This window comes from Ipomoea nil, unplaced genomic scaffold (assembly GCF_001879475.1).
Source record: "Ipomoea nil cultivar Tokyo-kokei standard unplaced genomic scaffold, Asagao_1.1 scaffold1317, whole genome shotgun sequence".
Taxonomy (NCBI): domain Eukaryota; kingdom Viridiplantae; phylum Streptophyta; class Magnoliopsida; order Solanales; family Convolvulaceae; genus Ipomoea; species Ipomoea nil.
In genome coordinates this window covers 5,046,243-5,063,910 of record NW_017617745.1, presented here as the reverse complement: position 1 = coordinate 5,063,910, position 17,668 = coordinate 5,046,243, and the positions used below count along the sequence as shown (strand labels likewise).

Below are 17,668 nucleotides of genomic sequence, written 5' to 3'. Positions count from 1 at the left end.
TGTGCAAGAAACTATATCGGTATTATCCAACCAAATGTTGTGAGATTAAAATTTGAAATTTTGGCCTTCATGAAGCTCTGATAGAACCAAGTTTATTAATCTAAGAATTTAGAATCAACAAAAACTGTACTGCTTTAATATACAAGGGAACTTCCTTCCTTAACAAGCACGAAAAGGCCACCATCTCCTCTGGAGATTCGCATATCCTTATCAAGGTATGTAGTAAGAAGCCAGGAGTTAGACCTCTCACCAGGAATTGGGACCTTTAGAGGGGGCTGACCGGAAATTGTTTGAGCTATACCAGCCACAGCATTTTCGAGAGGACCCATAGATTGTTGCACAGGAGACAAATTGATCTTTTGCCCAAAAATATCCACGTTCTCTGGCAAATCAATTCTTGACTTGATTTCAGGAGGTTTAAAGCTGCCTTCCTTAAATTCAACCTGTGTGGAAAGTTCACTAAAAGCATGACATGAAAATCTCCCAAATGATTGTGGAAATCAACATCTATCCAAAATTCCTCAATATTAGTCTCTTAATTCATACACCATTTTCTTTAGCATCATCAAGGGTCCTAAATTCTTAAGTACCCAAAATAATGTCAAGAAAATTTTAATTGATACCAATTATTGTCCAATATAAAATGTCAGGGAATGAACACCCACATGGCACCATTATTGTTAAGGCGGACTTTCAAGGCGAGGTGCCACCGACCGCCTAGTTGCCTAGGCGAGGCGCCACTGACCGCCTAGTTGCCTAGGTGAGGTGCCACCAACCGCCTAGGCACCTAGGCGGCTGCCTAGGCGATGAGTATATAAATCTCCACAATAAGTACTAAATTATGCAATAATTAGCATTTCCAGCATGGGTTTTTTAGATTTAGCCATCCTTTTAGGAGTAGTTGATGGATCATAATTGGGTTATTTTCATTATCAGCCATAACCCCTGTCGAAAAACAAAGTTAAACAACCACTAAGGCGAGGCTAGGATGGGGGAGTCAGTGTCTCAAGCTCTCAGCTACGTATTAGTAGGGTTTTTTGTTTTGGTAAGGTGAGGCGAGCTCATTAGGCGACCAGTCTCCACCGACCGGACGCCTAAGCGTCGCCTAGGTGACGCCTTAACAACAATGCATGAAACTGTTAATATCTCAGAAAATCCATATAGTATAAGTGCATACCTGTATTCTTGAGGGGGTTCTAACCTCAAAGGTTGCAGTGGCGCTAAAAGAGAGTGTGGCAACAGGACTTGATAATGATGTGGAGTTCTCGATTGTAAGGCTGCTTGTGTCAATCAATTGAGAAATCTTTTCAACTTTAACCAATGGAATGTTGCCCACAGCAAGGAGGGGTAATAATTCAGAAAATGCTGTAAACCTAACACACAGTAGAGTGATACAAGAATGAAATGCTGAACAGTTTAAAGAAAACAAATTATGCCAATCTACCTCGTTCCAGTTTCTGAATGAATCAATCCTTTGTATTCTTTCTATGTTCATCCATATATGTGTGTGTGTGTCTGTCTGTCTGAGTGTGTGTATATATATATATATATATATATATATATATATATATATATATAGGGTCCAGCTCCCATTAGAACCATGCCTTAGGTTAGAACATGTGAACTACTGCATGAATGCACCGCAACAGCGCAACTACTCCAGGCATGCCTGGAGCCCGAACAGAGAAGTTAGAGTAGTTGCGTTGCATTTATTCAGTTTGCACGTTCTCACCTAAGGAAGGGTTCTCATATGACCCTTATATATATAGGGTCCTGCTCCTATGACAACCATGCCTTAGGTGAGAATATGCAAACTACTGCATGAATGCACTGCAACTACTCCACGAATGTCTAGCAGCCGAACGGAGAAATTGGAGTAGTTGCAGTGCATTCATTTAGTTTGCACGTTCTCAACTAACAAAGGGTTCACATATGATCTGAATCTATATATATTTGCAAGTCTGGTTCTACATAGAAATTGCTCAAAAGCACCCATTATTAGTCATACACAAAATATTAAGGTCTGGAAGAGTTACCCTGTTCTTGCAAGAGTCCTTAGTCCTTTAGCATAATAATGCCAGGGCAGAAGGATCAAAATTCAAAGCAAACTTGGATGGAAGATGTTCTTGCTTCTATCATTATTTCTGATAACCAGTTGCTCATAAATTTCTATTTTGCTTCAAATGAAATAACCCTTTAGGTTATCATACTAGTTTGTATAATTTAATGTCAACAGGTTTAGGTGGGTTCATATTTCTCATTAAAACGGTTTCATTGAAAACACAGTGAAGGCTTCTGCCAATTCGCATTTCATATATGTAACATAGAATAATACGCGAAGAAAACTCACAGTAAAATCCAGTTCCCATCAAGCAATTCGGGAGATTCCGTCGGCGCCGGAGTTGGATTAGCGGCCTCCAGCTGAGATACAAGCTCCAGAGCCTCGGCTCGTATCTCCGTTGAGGCCCGGAACCCGAAATCCGTACCGTAAACCGTGTCCGCCAAGCATCTCTTCAGGTCCCGAAGCCTCTCGTCTTCGCCACTACCCGTTTCGGGAGCCCCATTTCCCCCTAACTCATTCCCGCCCCACTCATCCTCGTCCTGGGGAGGATCGGAGTCCGCGAATTTCGTGGTCGGTTGGGTCTCCGGTTCCGACTTCTCGCCCCACTCGTCCACAAAAGCCGAGGGCTTATTATCCGACACGTCGTCCGGTTTGTTAATTCCCCCGGCGATAGGCAGCCCAGATGGTTTCGGGTCCGACGGCTCATTGAGCGAGGAGTAGGAAAGTCGAATCGGGGAGGCTCTTGACCTAGGGTTTAGAGCCGAGGAGAATGGAAGAGCTTCGAAGGGTTTAACGGTGGCCTTTGGGGTTTTGGCGCTCAACAAAAAGGAGGCGCATGGCGTGTGGAGGAGAGACATTATGCTTTAGCGGTGGTATTCAGTGCCCAGGCGGCGGCGCAAACGGCGGCGTTAGCGGCGGTTTCAGGCACAAGTGGAGGTGCTATCGATTTTTATTGGGATTCCTACTATTCCTTCTTCATTTCTCAATTTTTCCTATTCATTTAAAAAAAAATTATTGAATTAGGATATAAAACCAAGCGCTGATATTTTTTGTGAGGGTGAGTGAGTTACGCACGATTATAAATTACAATAAAGAAAATTGTAATTTATGGCATAAGAAATATGTAAATTATCATTATTATTTTTAAATTATTAATGGTGTAAATATTATTATCTCGTAATTTTTAAAACGTTACATATATGGCTCATCTCTTAATAGGAAGAAAAATAAATATATTTGTCAGCAAAAGGAGAACAAACGAAGAAAGAAAAATGGAGGAAGAAAAAAATGTGGTCTTTGAAAATGGAAAACAATGGATAATTACATTTATACCACTAATAATATAGGAAAAAATATAGTCTTTTAACATGAAAAACGACTGGTAACTACATTTACACCACTAATAATATAGGAGAGGGGCAATATATATCACGTTTTGAAAATTAATGAGCAATATTTACAACACTAATAATTTAGTAGTAACATTAATAATTGACATATTTGTAAGTAACATAAATTACAATTTTCCTTTATAATAATATCTTTTCGATTGAGGAAATCTTTTGTTTTATAAAGCAATGTTCAATTTACATTATTTGTTGCACTTTTAGTACATTTTACTTGTATTTTTAACATAACTAGTATGACACCCGTGCGATGCACGGACTAAAATTTCATTATAGTTATTGTGATAATTATTGGTAACATTATTAAACTATATTTTATATATATATATATATATATATATATATATATATATATATATATATATATATATATATTGTAACATTCAGTTAAGTATATTGTAATATTAAATATTATGAAGAAATAATATTATTTTTTATATTTACAAACTACAAAATAACTTAATAATAAAGATGATGAATAATGAATGTGTCAAATTAAATTATAGATTATTGATGATCTCTTTGTAAACCACATTAATTGTGGAATTACTATCCTGACCATTTTCATCACAAATTACAATCTTTAAGCTCTTTGGATTTGTTACTCTAGATGCCGCAACATACAATTGATCATGCACAAATACTGGTTTCTTCAACAGCAGGCCTACATGGGTCAAAGTTTGCTCTTGACTTTTGTTGATTGTCATTGCGTATGACAGCATAATTGGGAATTGTTTACGCTGGAATTTGAACGGAAATCTCGGGTTTGAAGGCGTCATTGACGTTCTTCCTATCAACACCTTTTTACCTACATGAGTACCTGTCATAATCTTTGCTTCAACCACATGTTCAGCTAGTCTGCTCACAACCAACCTAGTACCATTGCAAACACCCATTGTGTGATCTATGTTTCTTAGCAACATGATCGGTGATCCAACCTTCAATGTCAAAACATGATTTCAAAATTAATTCCATACAGAAAATTACGGTGTAAATAAAGCTATTTATGACTACGAAGTCAAATTGTCTGTACACACTATCTAACTTGAAGTACAAATGAATAATTAGGAATTAGTAATTACTTATTTCAAAGATGTAATTACTTTGTAGTAAATATTAATTTGTAACCATTCTAAATCTACTTTCGGAATAACTGGTAATATTTACTTAAAATCACTACCTAAAACAACTATTTTTCCGATACCATAATGCCTCCAAAATTTTAAAACATTATATATATATATATATATATATATATATATATATATATATATATATATATATATATATATATATATATATATATATATATATATATATATATATATATATATATATATATATATATATATGACTACAAATTAAAATCTGACCACAAAAGCCTTTAACACTTTTTGGACCTAAACATATAGGGCCCGTTTACTAACAGAAAATTATTCTCTGTTTTCTATTTTCTGTTTTCAATTCTCTGTTTTTGAAAACTGAAATGAAAACTTGTTTTCAATTCTCTGTTTTTGATTAATTGCAATAATTCTCGGAGTTAGCTTTTTATTCTTCCCTAGCATGATTTCTTTGGTACCTTATCACTGGGTTACCATCGTCGATAAGCTCGCGGTGAAGCAGAGACACCAGTGACTTAGAAACAACACAAGCCTTCAAAACATATGTATACGTAAACCTATCAGATGCGATGCCAACCTTAATCATCCGTCTATATAAGCCCAAAACCTCATCACCATGACCAGCGAAAGATAACACATGGAAGAGAACATTCTAGACATATCGTTCTGTTGCAAATTTTATCAAACACATGGCGTGCGTCATTGATGCAGTCCAAACCTGAGTACATATTTATGAGTTTAGTCGCCAAAAAGAGCTCCTTCGAGAGCAGATGAAGGGCTTGTTTCAGTTGGCCTTTCTTGCATAGAGATTGTATCAAGGAGTTGTGGGCTTGTGGTTGTTAGCGCCGACGGCGGGGCAAGTGACGGCGGCGGTGGTGCAGTGTGAGTGAGAAGACGGGCGAATTGGATTGGTGAAGAGGAGAGGATGGAGACGTGAGGGTGGGTTTTCCGGCGTGGTAGCGAGAGGATGGCAGTGATCGTTTCTCCGGTAGAAGCAGGTGGGCAGCGATGTTGAGGAGGAAGCAGCACCTCTCGTTGATGAAAAGCAAGCCGGCAGCGATGTTGAGGAGGAAGTAGCATATCGGAAAGAAAGAAGAAATAAGAAAAAAACGTCGCAAGCAGAGATCGAAAAGAAAGAAGAAATAAGAAAAAAAGGGCTGGCGGAATCGATGGGTAGACCTACTTCACGCGTGTATTCTCAAATTTGGAAACAACTTTTTATTGTGTTCCAAATTTCTTTTAAAAAGGAAGAATAGTTTTCAATTTTAGAAATGGGAATAAAACATGGTAAACACCTAAACTGTTTTCAATTTTCAATTTCCGAAAATTCTTGAAAATTTCCTGTTAGTAAACGCCCCCATATATTTCTAATTTAATTGGCCCAAACTCTTCCATAACCCTGCCCAGCCCATACAGTATAATAAATACAAACAATTATACGAACATTTGGGTCTGAAACATTTAGGTTTGAAACATTTGGTAGATCAAAAATTCGTCTGAAATCTAAGAACGGATGCAACCCTTGTTTTTCTCTCTTCTGTCCTCTGAAATAGCGATCGCCTGCTTCTCTCTTCTAACTTGCCTGATTATCTTTTCCGTACATCAGCGATCTCTTCGTGATCCGTTTGTCTCTTCCAATGTTGCGATCTCCAGCGACTTCGCAAAATTGTCCTTCTTTGTTCACCAAATATGAATGCATGCATATTCTTCGATAATCTATGTCAAGATTGTTCGACCAACTGTCTATCTACATCTTGATGTACAGTGTTTTCTGATTCGATCGGATTTGTTGTATTGATCATTCGAATTTGACTTCGCTTATATAGATAAGATAAGTGACTTCTTCCTTATAACTACCATAGATCTTTCCTATGTTAAATATATTTTGTAATTGTATTTATAATCTGTATTTTGATCTACCTCAACCTTCTAATTTTTTTATTATTTACACAAAATAGTTAAAATTCTTATTGTTATTTTTATTTTATTTATTTATGAAGGTTGAGATCTAGTTGGAAAAATGTAATTGAGAAGATATGAGTTGCTCCAAATAGAAGAGGATCATTTAATTTACAGGTATAATATTATAATTTTTTTTTATTTCCTTCGTGCGTATATATATATATATATATTATACATCAGCTTATATATAGTATAAACATTTGTGTGTTGTTACAGTGTGGAATTATAGTGTTTTAGTTGTAGTTTATTTTATGGAATTAATTTTTATGGGCATACACCTAATTATAAGAACAAAAACCAAGATTTTATTAAACTGGTTACTGGTACATTTGTGAAATTATATTTGTACATAGACATTACAATAAACGCAAGTCAAATACTACTTTAAGCACAGAAAATATGTATTCCAAAAGACCACCCCCAATATTGATCTTGAAGCTTGTGTTGGAATCTGCATGGCCAGATAAATTGTCATCTACTCATCTATAATATTTGCTCCACAGTTGCTGGAATCAGCAAGAAAAATGACACTGTTAAGTTCCCTGCATTTTATTTGGTCAAACATAATTAAAATGATAGTTTAAAAAACAAAACGAATACTACCTTAAATTACTCCTACCCTGCTTTTGCAGACTCTGTAGTGCCAAATTTACTTGGCATCAATATATAATCAGTCCAGCAAACCTGCAAAGGTTAACTTACAAAATCCAAAAACAACAATTACAGAACACACACAATTTAAATATTAAACATGGTAAGTTTCAAAACAGTACATCAATCTGTGCACATGAGCACAATATCCGAAACGGTTAAAAGTCTTACAAAAACAACATTAAACTTCTGTCTTGCAAAAACAACATCAAACGTCCGTCTTTCAAAAACAACATTCAGCTTCAGTGTTTCAAAAAACAACATTAATAATTCCAACAGTCCTTCATTTCTCCTTTTTGACAATGATAGCTTTCCCCTTTTTCATAGTGCTTGAAAACTCATCAAGTAGACGGCGTTTAACTGACACCCCTTTTGGATCAAGATCAACATCTTCATTATCTCCCAAGTTTACTGGGCTTTTTGCTTCATCCGCAAAAGATAGTTCCTATACATTTTTAACAACATATAAATGTGAAAATATATGTTTAAGTTGAAAAGTGATTATCTTTCTCTATTAAAAGCACTTACCATCTCAGCATCTTCTTTGTCAGTAGTAGCATCAACCATCCTTAAAATATGATCTTTATCCTGTTCTAGCTCCAACATAGAACAATATGTAGACAACATAGCTGGGTCAGTGACCACCTTAATAACAGGAAAAGCACTGTTAAAATTCTTTAATTGTTCCTTCTTCACTGACACCTTGAATAGCAAGATCCTTCCACATAAACCCTCAATCTCTCTTGGGATATCATCATAGCCCTTAAACACGTAAACAAAATATGAAAAATAAAATATGAATGTATCACAATAATAATTCGCAAACATAAATTACCAAATATAAAGAAATCTACCTCAGGATACTTTTTCATCAAATCTTTAGTTGTCAAACCCAACAAATCATTACATTCCCAATCCCAAATTAGGAAGGGAGCATCAAAACTATTATCGTAGACCCGAACAATGAGCCTATACTTTAAAATCCCTTCCTCACATTTCCTCTTGCATTTGGTACAACACAACAGTCCCTCTTCAAGGACCAACTTTTTGTTGCAGCCACTACTAACACACGAACGATATGACCAATCACCAACACTCTCAATTCCAGCAATCTTTGCAGGGACCCAATATTCACCAACCTGCCCATCATAAATTTTGTATAAAACATATCAAAAAGAATTAAATTTTGAAATTGTAATAACACTGAGATAGTTAGTCTGAGATTACCTCTTTCTTTTCATATAAATCTGCAATTGTACTGACCACAATGTCGCCACTCTGTAAGTCAATGATTGTATTTCCAGAAGATAGCCTCGAAATTGAACTAATAGTCCGTAGAGGAGTTTGAAGGCCTCCAAGACTATTAAAAAGATGTTAAAAAAATTTGTAGGAACAAAATAAATAAATAGAAATATCAAGGGAATAAATTACCTTTTCTTGAACTCATTAAATTCTGGCAAGTCATGATTAAATAACATCTTAGTTGCACTATAAGAGCTGGAAATTCTGACTTCTCCTGTATAGTGTCACCAAATATTGAACAGACGATTATAACAACTATTTATTGTGTGTATTAGATATTAAAAAAAAAAAAAAAACTAACCATTAACTTCTTTTGCCCTACATAGTTGAATCAGAACAAAGTGGTCCTTCAATAACAGAATTATAATACGGTAGGATTGAATCAACGTGATTATCCCACACGGTGCACTTAAGACGATTACTCCTTCAATATTTTAAATGTTGTCAGATAATATAATTTATAAAACTTTATAAAAATTTAGACAAAGGCTTAGAATTAAATTAAATTAAACGAAAAAAAAAACATACCGTCCATCTTCAATTATGAAATCAATAAGCCTAGACGGTCTACCATCAAATGATTTTGTCCAGTGGAGAATATATCTCCACACCCTTCCCAATCACATCTGTGCACAATTTTGATTTGATATAAAAATATAAACTTGAATAAAATTGTAAATCAACATATGAAAATGTGTGATGAAGCAATATACCTAGCAGCTGCTTTTCATTCAGATCCTTCTTAGAAATTAACATTTCAATACTTTTTAATCTAAATAACACCTTAGGGAAGTTTTGTGGCTTGTACTCTTTGACAATGGTAGAATAGTTAAACTTTAACATGAACCGATGTTCAGTAGTTTTGTAGGTAAAATAATTTGTTATTACTAAAAAGTTCTTCACGCCATACACAACACCTTCTTTGAAGACATTCTGGAATTTTTCTACTTGTTCTCTTTGTATTGAAGCATGAAGATATGTCCCCTAACAAAAGAATAATGTCAACAAAAAATAGTAAAAATAAATGAAATATAAAGTGCAGTAAAAAATGTTACCTCTTCATCGTGGAAGATACATTATTTGATTTTAATAGAGTTGTTACCACGGTTATCATGAACTTCATATGTTCTCACAAGCCTTAGTTTGATAGCTCTTTTCAAAGTCATAGGACTTATATCTTTGGCCAAAATGAACATTCCTACCATGATGTTATATTGAGTTTGTATTTCATATTTGTTGTTGAAGAAGTTGAAGTGAATTGTGCAGGAAAACAACTACTATTTATAGCCAAATTACCTCATTAACCCAACCATCTGGGAAAACGAAGTGTGGAACTTGGGTTTGGTCATTATTACGCGTGAGTCGTCATTTTTTCATTAATAGCTTCTGTGCATTTAATGCATGCCGCATGGTCTTTTCAGTTTTTCCTTTTGCATTTAATGCATTCTGATCAGATTGTATTTATTGTAAATTTAAATGTATTGTTATATTGTTATATTATATTTTGTACTAAAAAATGTTATTTAAAATTATTTTATGCATACAGTAACCAAAGATCATTGGTAAATGCATGCCACATAGTCTTTTCATTGTCCTTTTGCATTTAATGCATTCTGATCAGATTGTATTTATTGTGAATTTAAATGTATAATTATATTATATTTTGTATTGAAAAATATTATTTAATATTATTCTATGGGTGCAGTAACCAATGATCATTGGTAAATGGTGAAAAGAAATGATTGCATATTCTGAAATCTAAAAAGATAACCCACAATAATTCAACAGTCACAAAGTTGTTTTGGTGACCAAAAATGCAAGAGCAAATGGGCGGGAAAATAATTTTTTTTTTTTTGACCAAAATGTTTTTGCTTTATTATAGAGAAAGATTTACTTGCACTTCAAATTTCAATTGTTTATGAAAATGTCACTGCAAAATTTTTTTTTAAATAGTGTTTCTGATCTGTTAGATATGAACAATTAGACAAGTGAACAACTGCGATTGGTTCTCAATTCTTTAATGAATAGTCAGGTTCTCACCTTTTCCATCTTCTCTTATCTGGTATTACTTGGAGTAGTAGTACATTTGGACAAAGTTATTGCTGGATCTTTATATACACTCCTATTTCTATAAAGAGACTACCAGCTGATCTCATCTATTTCCAGATGAAGACTATCTCATTGTAGATTATTCTTCCCTCATTGTTAGAGTTTGACCATTAATCACGACATCAAATCCCAGAAAGATTGCCCCGCCTTCTCCAATGAATCCAATCCAGGCAGCTTGTCCCCTGCATAAAACGCGAAATCCTCATCACCTTCTGCACCCACCTGCGATTCATTCTCCTCACTATCGGCGTTGGAATTCTTCTCCACAAGCGAGCGAAACATGGATGAACGAAGGAGGAGGCTTAGGGCGGTTGGGGAAGACGGCGGTTTGTTGTGAGGGCTTAACGGCGGTTTCCTCACGACGATTGGGTCTTGAGGAATGGAAGCCGCAGCAGCCAGGGGGGTTTCAGTGGTGGTAGAGAAGTAGTTGTAGGAGAAGGATTGGCGTTGGTCACTTGCGTTAACTGTGTTATTGGATTGTAGAGGTTCTGATACGAGGTGGTCCTCCTGTAATGCCAGGGAATTGGCACCAGATGGTTTTAGCCATCTTATGTATGTGCTCAAATCGAAATTTGTAACGGCGTTGATTCCTCTGTACTCGATGGCTGCTATGTCGTAGGCTCGCGCTGCTTCCTCTTGAGTACCTAAAACGCAGATAAGTTTAATTTGTTAGTTGAAATGTGTTGGGCGAAGGTTGGTAACGGGTCAAAGTCTAGTAACGTGTGATTAGGAGATTGTTGACAGAGAGGTCGGGAAAGGCCAAGTTTAGCACCTGTTGGCAGGAGATTGTTAGGCGGAGATTGGTAAAGGGCTTAAAAGGCTAAGTCTAGCACCTAGCGCCTGGAAAACGTGTGGCGGTATAAGGAAATACAGTTACGGTAAATGCTTGATCTTAACAAGTGGTATTTGGAAGGGGGAAATTGTTGGGTGGAGGATGGGAAATGCCAAGTCTAGTACTCGGTAGCTAGGGGAATGTTGGGCGGAAAAGAAGGGAATTGTTGGGCAGTGGTCAGGAAAGACCAAGTCTAGCACTCGGTGACTAGGGGATTGTTAGGCGGAAGCCGTTAAAGGGCTTAAAAGGCTAAGTCCAACACCCAACGTCTCGATAGCTTTTGACTTAATAATAAGCGCTTATCTTAGCACCCTACTTCTTGAAAATGTAACAGCGGTATAATAAAAGTGGTAAGCGTTTTTGGCATAATGGTAAGTACTTTTGGCGTAGTGGTAAGCTTTTAATCCTAATAAGTGGTATCAAAGCCAGCCAGGTTATGAGTTGAGTGCATTTGCTACTAGCTATAAGTTTTTTTGGCAAAGATGGAAACGATACTAATTAATTGATTATGTTGGATTCAACATTTTAAGATTAATGTTGATTAAATTAGAGAGAACAAGTAGTGTCTCATTCTTAATCTTTGCAGGAAATTGAATTGTTTGATGAAGAGAGAAAAAAATGGTGAGCACGATACTCACTATATGTGCCAAGATACAGATATTTGTTGCCAAAAACGCGTCCAATCCTTGCTTCCCATCTCCCATTGTGATGATGCCTGAGTGTTAAATAATGCATAGAAAAGTTTAATTTGTTACCAATATGACATGTAGTGTGATACCTAGCTAGCCAGTCAGTGTTACAGGTCAATCTAGAGCTTGGCATTTCGACAGCCAATTGCTAGACTTGACCATAGAAGTTTTCCTCCCAGAATATGTCAATCTTGCTTTTCGAGAGCCAATTACTAGACTTGACCATAGAATTTTCATTCCCTCCCAGAATATGTCAATCTTTTTCCAAAAGGTTCGATAGAGTATTTGGGAGGATGTAAATAACGGTAACTCAATGGTTGCATAGTTGCATAAGAGATCTGCCCACTTTGGACATAATTCTCATATTGTCGCCACCAAGGTTCGGACCTTGATCTCTTCTCCCAAATACTGTCTATTGAACCATTGAGCTACGCCTGTGCGGACAGGATCTGTCAGTCTCAAGCTATAACTCGTAGCGAAGACATAACTTTATTTTTTTTATAGACTACCATCACATTTTTTAGCCATTTATCGGCCCCCGCCCAACAGATGGGGAAGATCAAGGAAGAGTTGTGTAGAATTGAAATATAATTTACCTAGCAACGCCTCGGTATTTGGACACACCCCTTGCAAATCCACTACTCCTCCTGCTTTTAAATGTAATATATATCAACTTCATTTAATTAACTTTGTCTTAATTCATAACACACATGCAATTAAACTTGAATTGATTATTATCAGTGGTACATTATATTTATACCTTCTGAGAGAGGCTAAGTACTCCTCTTTGGTTACATTCTGCATTATTTCAATCTCCTTTCCATAGTCAGATATCTGATCAGACATAATTTCCTCAGTTAATTTTGCAATCCAACACAAAATAATTTCCTCAGTTAATTTTGCAATCCAACACAAAATCAAAGTGAATAAAGGTTTCAGTTCACATGTTATGGCTAATTATATTAAACAAATTAAGGATCATACTGGGAAATTTGTGAAGGTTGATGTTCCCCAGTACTTGATTGCAGCCAAATCATATGCTCTTGCTGCAGATTCTTCTTCATCATATGCTCCAAGATACACCTGTTTCCCTTTCTTCTTCTGCGTTGCGTTCCATGATCCTTTGTCCCACAAATGAGCCTCGTATCGTCCTGTCCATCGATGTCTGCAAACCACAACACACCAAAGTGTTAGGATTAAGTGCGACCAATTGCTGGACTTTACCCTTATCACTAGCCAAGCAGTCAGTCTTAACTGGTCTCTAACCCATGATACCACTTGTTAGAATCGCGTTTACCACTACGCCAAAAGATATAGTTCTCGCGAAGGCACAACTTTCTTTTCTCATATACCATTATCCGGTTTTTGAGAGATAGGGTGTTAGACTTGACACTTTACCAACATCTGCCCAACAATCCCCTAACAACTAATTGCTGGATTTGTCCCTTATCGCCACTCAGGTAGTCAGTCTTAACTGGTCTCTAACCCATGATACCACTTGTTAGAATCAAGTGTTTATCACTACGCCAAAAGCTATAGTCCATCGCGAAGGCGCAACTTTCTTTTCTTATATATCATTACCCCATTTTCGAGAGATAGGGTGCTAGACTTTGCTCTTTACGGGCCTCTGCCCAACAGTTCCCTAGCAACTAATTGCTGGACTTGTTCTTTTATCACCAGCCAGTCTTAACGGGTCACTAACTCATAATTTGGCTCTGATACCACTTGTTAGATTTAAGCGTTTATCACTACGTCAAAAGTTATAATCCACCGCGAAGATGCAACTTTCTTTTCTTATATACTGCCATCTCATTTTCAATAGATAGGGTGCTAGACTTGGCCTTTTATCGGCCTCGCCCAACAATCTCCTAACAACTCACTTGTCCCTTTACCGGTTTTAGCCCAACAATCTCATAGTCACATGGTGCTGGAGTGGGCCCTTACCGAACTCTGTCCAATAATAATAAGAATGATAAAATTAATTAATGTTGTTGCCTTGCCGAAAAGTAAGTGTGAGCGTGTACCTGCTAACACCGCGAAATCTTGAACTTCTCTTAACAGTTGGAGTTGTGGGAACATTTTGGTGCTTAGGAGTGGTAGAATCCGCGGCGTTCTGAAGACTCGTCTCTCCCGGCGGTTGGATGGCGATCGCTGCCGGAGGAGACCTACGCCGCCGCTTCACGCATTTATTCTCATAATTCACCACGCACAGACTGCGCCTCCCGGCAGGGCTCAAAACCTCCTCCGACTTCACAGACTTCATCTCATCCATTTTTATTTTGCTTAATTGGCTTTAATTTGGGTTAATATAATGCTACACACAGCCAGCCATTCAATCTAGCAGTCTATATATAAGGGTGATTTCTTTGTCATTTTTCATCTACAGACTTATGAAAGACAAAACAAAACTATGGTTTCATCGTTACTTTGAGTGTCTGTTAGCCTTCTAACTACTGTTCGGATTTGGATTAGCCTAATCTCTGGCGTCATCATATGAATTTTAAGGGATTTGTCGACAAATCCAAGGCTGATCAAGAGCATTATTAAGTAAATTTTTGATTAGTTTAAATATGTGTTTTTAAAATAAATAAATGCTTTGAACTATTTTCAATATAGTTAGTATTTGAGGTACGAATATTGGATAATTATATATGTTTAGTGAACCACATACTATTGTTGAGCATGAAATATATATACACATTAATGTACAATTCAACTATCAATTTAGACTTTTAGTTGAGATGGGGCACATGCATCAATTTGGTATCAGCGGCTCAGGACATTTAAGATAGATCTGCTAGTTCAATTCGGTATCAAAGCCAACCCCGCCAGAAATTATGGGTATGGGTTCAAATCTTTGCATCACTTGATACAAAAGAGTCGGTCCGCACTTGAGATAGAGCACATGCTTCAATTATTATCCGGTTGGTACTATTGGTAAATTTTATTGTTTGGGCTCACCAACATTCGAAGCGCTCGGGTAGCAGGTGCGCACGAGTCTATACTTTGTGTGATTTGCACCATTTGCGTGTGAGAGAGATCGGAGCCTCTATAATATACAATTCAAATTTTTGTTAAATTATATATATATATATATATATATATATATATATATATATATATATATATATATATATATATATATATATAAAAGTGCAAACCACATTCTTGACAAAGTCTACTTAAATGCCTTCCTAACTCCATTTGTCCAACTCAAATGATTCAGTTTGAGAATCAATTTCTCGTTCATCTATTATTCATTTTGAGCGTATAATATATCAAATTTATTACTTTAATTAAGAAAATATGAATCCACACCTAAATTTGAAGTAGACCCAATGAAAATTATATCACAAAGTTACAAATTTAAATGCTAACTATAGCTATTTTTTCACAACAATATCACCAATCTATCAGTACAGTGTATTAAATATTTACTACTTTTTTTCAATAAACTCAAAACAGCTTGTAGAACCTTGTCGATGGTACACTTTGAGATCAATTTATGGTTCATTTATTATTCATTTTGAGCATATAATATATCAAATTCATCATCTCAGTTAAGAGAATTTGAATCCACTTTGACTTGATCCAAATAAAGAGTAACCGAATGAAAATTATACCAGAAAATGGCAAATTTAAATGCTAATTATAGCTATTTCTTTTCAACAACAATATCACCCATCAGTGTATTAACTATTTACTCTTTTTTTTTTCAATAAACTCAGAACAGCTTGTAGAATTGAAGCTTGTCGTCGCAAATGACTTTTGAAAAACCAACTGTTTTTAGCTTATTCTGATAACTCCAAAACCGGAAAAAAAAAATTAGGTGCTTGTTCCAATGGACAATTCGAAACAAACAAGTGGAAATCATAGCCCAAATGGGATTAGCTTTGTCTTCGTGCAGGATAAGAAAAGCGTGAAACGTTTTCTTGCTGTTTTTGTTTTCTGTAATAATCCATGAAACTATGTCGTCTTTAATCAAGCATGATCGGTGGTAGTTTGTTGCTTAGATTGATGTTTATCATTTGTTACTTAGTCAGTTCATGGGATTCTCCGCCGAGTTGGAGGCTGCTGGTAGCCTGGTTTTGGCTTGTTTCTCATTCCTTTGTTTGATAGCTGTTTGCGGTGCGGAGGATGGAGTTTGTTTTTATCCTCCATGCAAATTTTATCTACGTTATTAACAAAGGAATCACAATTTATAATATTCTCTAACACTATTCTTATACTAATTAATTGTATAGCCCGACAATTTAGCGGTATGCGGGATTGCTGATAATATTGTATACAATTAGAATTATATATAGTATATTACATTGTATTAAATATTATTGGTTCGGTTCATGTTGCGCATATATATATATATATATATATATATATATATATATATATATATATATATATATATATATATATATATATATATATATAGAATTAAGTTCTAGTGCGGATAAGTGTCTCCCGTACGGTTGTGCGGGTGATTAATGTGCGTGAGTTTTGTACTTAATGTGCGTGATCTTGTGCTTAAGATGCGTGAAATTTGTGCTTAACGTGCGTGAGTGTGTAATGCTTAATGTGTGTGAATTTTGTACTTACGGTGCGTGAATCTTATGCCTAAGGTGCGTGAGTTTTGTACTTAATGTGCGTGAGTGTGTACTTAATGTGAGTTGTTGTTGAAACTTTAAAGTGCATGGGTTTTGTGCTTAATGTGCGTGAGTTTTGTGCTTAAGGTGCATGAGTCTTGTGCTTAAGGTGCGTGAGTTTTGTGCTTAAGGTGTGTGAGTTTTTTGCTTAAGGTGCGTGAGGGTTGTGCTTAAGATGCATGACTTTTGTGCTTAAAGTGCGTGAGTTTGTGTTCTCAATGTATTTTGTTTGTGTGTTTAATGTGCGTGTGTTGTGTACTTAAAGTGTGCCAGTGTAATGCTTAATGTCAGTCCACCCGCACAACCGTACGGGAAGCACCACCCGCACCTGATCCCTTCCCTATATATATATATAGAGTTGAGTTTTGGTGCAGCCGTGCCTTCCTGTGCAGTCAGTGTGGCCGCACCAATAGTTATGCAAATATACACCATCAACATTAGGAAATGCACAACAAAAAAACGCACAAACTAATCACCAAAAACACATCATTATTAAGTATGAATAAAAGCACCACAGAAAATGTTCGGAAATGCACCATTAGGGGTGAGGAGTTATATGATGTATTTTTTTGGGTGTGAACGTTGTGTATTTTTTTGGGTGTATTTTTGCATTTCATTGTTGTGTATTTTCTTACACTATTGGTGTCTTTTGTTAACACTATTGGTGTATTCTTCAAACGGCCACACTAGAGGGCGCGACCGCATTTGAACAAGCTTTTATATATATATATATATATATATATATATATATATATATATATATATATATATATATATATATATATATATATATATATATATATAAACATAAATGTGTCATGACTTTTAGTTGAGATGAAACACATGCTTCAATTTGGTATGAAAGCTAACTCTATGGGTCCGAATCTCTGT

At 35.9% G+C, this 17,668-nt stretch overlaps 4 protein-coding genes and 1 long non-coding RNA gene across 5 annotated transcripts; 1 reads left to right on the top strand and 4 right to left on the bottom strand.

Moving 5' to 3' along the window:
* On the bottom strand, positions 1 to 3,077 carry LOC109185352 (plastoglobulin-1, chloroplastic). Its single transcript, XM_019335337.1, has 4 exons — positions 3,015 to 3,077; positions 2,351 to 2,968; positions 1,178 to 1,373; positions 1 to 443 (listed from the first exon to the last, which is right to left on the bottom strand). Exons 2-4 carry the CDS (start codon positions 2,917 to 2,919, stop codon positions 135 to 137), a joined length of 1,074 nt encoding a protein of 357 aa, XP_019190882.1. The 5' UTR covers positions 2,920 to 2,968; positions 3,015 to 3,077; the 3' UTR covers positions 1 to 134.
* Positions 3,078 to 3,968: 891 nt separating this feature from the next.
* Positions 3,969 to 5,175, bottom strand: LOC109185292. The gene is made up of 2 exons (XM_019335271.1): positions 5,056 to 5,175; positions 3,969 to 4,406 (listed from the first exon to the last, which is right to left on the bottom strand). The coding sequence occupies exons 1-2, from the start codon at positions 5,173 to 5,175 to the stop codon at positions 3,969 to 3,971; spliced, it is 558 nt and encodes a 185-aa protein (XP_019190816.1).
* Positions 5,176 to 6,060: 885 nt separating this feature from the next.
* On the top strand, positions 6,061 to 10,096 carry LOC109185356. The gene is made up of 2 exons (XR_002054970.1): positions 6,061 to 6,665; positions 9,771 to 10,096. It is a non-coding gene; the product is annotated as an uncharacterized LOC109185356 (long non-coding RNA).
* Positions 6,835 to 8,986, bottom strand: LOC109185354. Its single transcript, XM_019335339.1, has 4 exons — positions 8,430 to 8,986; positions 8,057 to 8,341; positions 7,731 to 7,964; positions 6,835 to 7,647 (listed from the first exon to the last, which is right to left on the bottom strand). The coding sequence occupies exons 2-4, from the start codon at positions 8,072 to 8,074 to the stop codon at positions 7,486 to 7,488; spliced, it is 414 nt and encodes a 137-aa protein (XP_019190884.1). The 5' UTR covers positions 8,075 to 8,341; positions 8,430 to 8,986; the 3' UTR covers positions 6,835 to 7,485.
* Positions 10,097 to 10,561: 465 nt separating the features above from the next.
* On the bottom strand, positions 10,562 to 14,406 carry LOC109185351 (AP2-like ethylene-responsive transcription factor At1g79700). The gene is made up of 6 exons (XM_019335336.1): positions 14,159 to 14,406; positions 13,119 to 13,299; positions 12,895 to 12,968; positions 12,731 to 12,781; positions 12,084 to 12,160; positions 10,562 to 11,257 (listed from the first exon to the last, which is right to left on the bottom strand). Exons 1-6 carry the CDS (start codon positions 14,404 to 14,406, stop codon positions 10,728 to 10,730), a joined length of 1,161 nt encoding a protein of 386 aa, XP_019190881.1. The 3' UTR covers positions 10,562 to 10,727.
* Between the last annotated feature and the right edge of the window lie 3,262 nt (positions 14,407 to 17,668).

Excerpts from the sequence above, each read along its gene's own strand:
- LOC109185354 (XM_019335339.1), bottom strand. Across the intron at positions 7,648-7,730 it reads ACAAAGAAGATGCTGAGATG|GAACTATCTTTTGCGGATGA; the intron begins GTAAGTGCTTTT and ends AAAAATGTATAG.
- LOC109185351 (XM_019335336.1), bottom strand. The coding sequence starts at position 14,406 with ATGGATGAGATGAAGTCTGTGAAGTCGGAGGAGGTTTTGAGCCCTGCC. Across the intron at positions 12,969-13,118 it reads CAACCTTCACAAATTTCCCA|ATATCTGACTATGGAAAGGA; the intron begins GTATGATCCTTA and ends ATGTCTGATCAG. Across the intron at positions 11,258-12,083 it reads TCTGTATCTTGGCACATATA|GTACTCAAGAGGAAGCAGCG; the intron begins GTGAGTATCGTG and ends TCTGCGTTTTAG.
- LOC109185352 (XM_019335337.1), bottom strand. The coding sequence starts at position 2,919 with ATGTCTCTCCTCCACACGCCATGCGCCTCCTTTTTGTTGAGCGCCAAA. Across the intron at positions 1,374-2,350 it reads GATGGGAACTGGATTTTACT|GTTTACAGCATTTTCTGAAT; the intron begins GTGAGTTTTCTT and ends ACTGTGTGTTAG. Across the intron at positions 444-1,177 it reads GAACCCCCTCAAGAATACAG|GTTGAATTTAAGGAAGGCAG; the intron begins GTATGCACTTAT and ends CTTTCCACACAG.
- LOC109185292 (XM_019335271.1), bottom strand. The coding sequence starts at position 5,175 with ATGATTAAGGTTGGCATCGCATCTGATAGGTTTACGTATACATATGTT. Across the intron at positions 4,407-5,055 it reads TTATCGACGATGGTAACCCA|GTTGGATCACCGATCATGTT; the intron begins GTGATAAGGTAC and ends TTGACATTGAAG.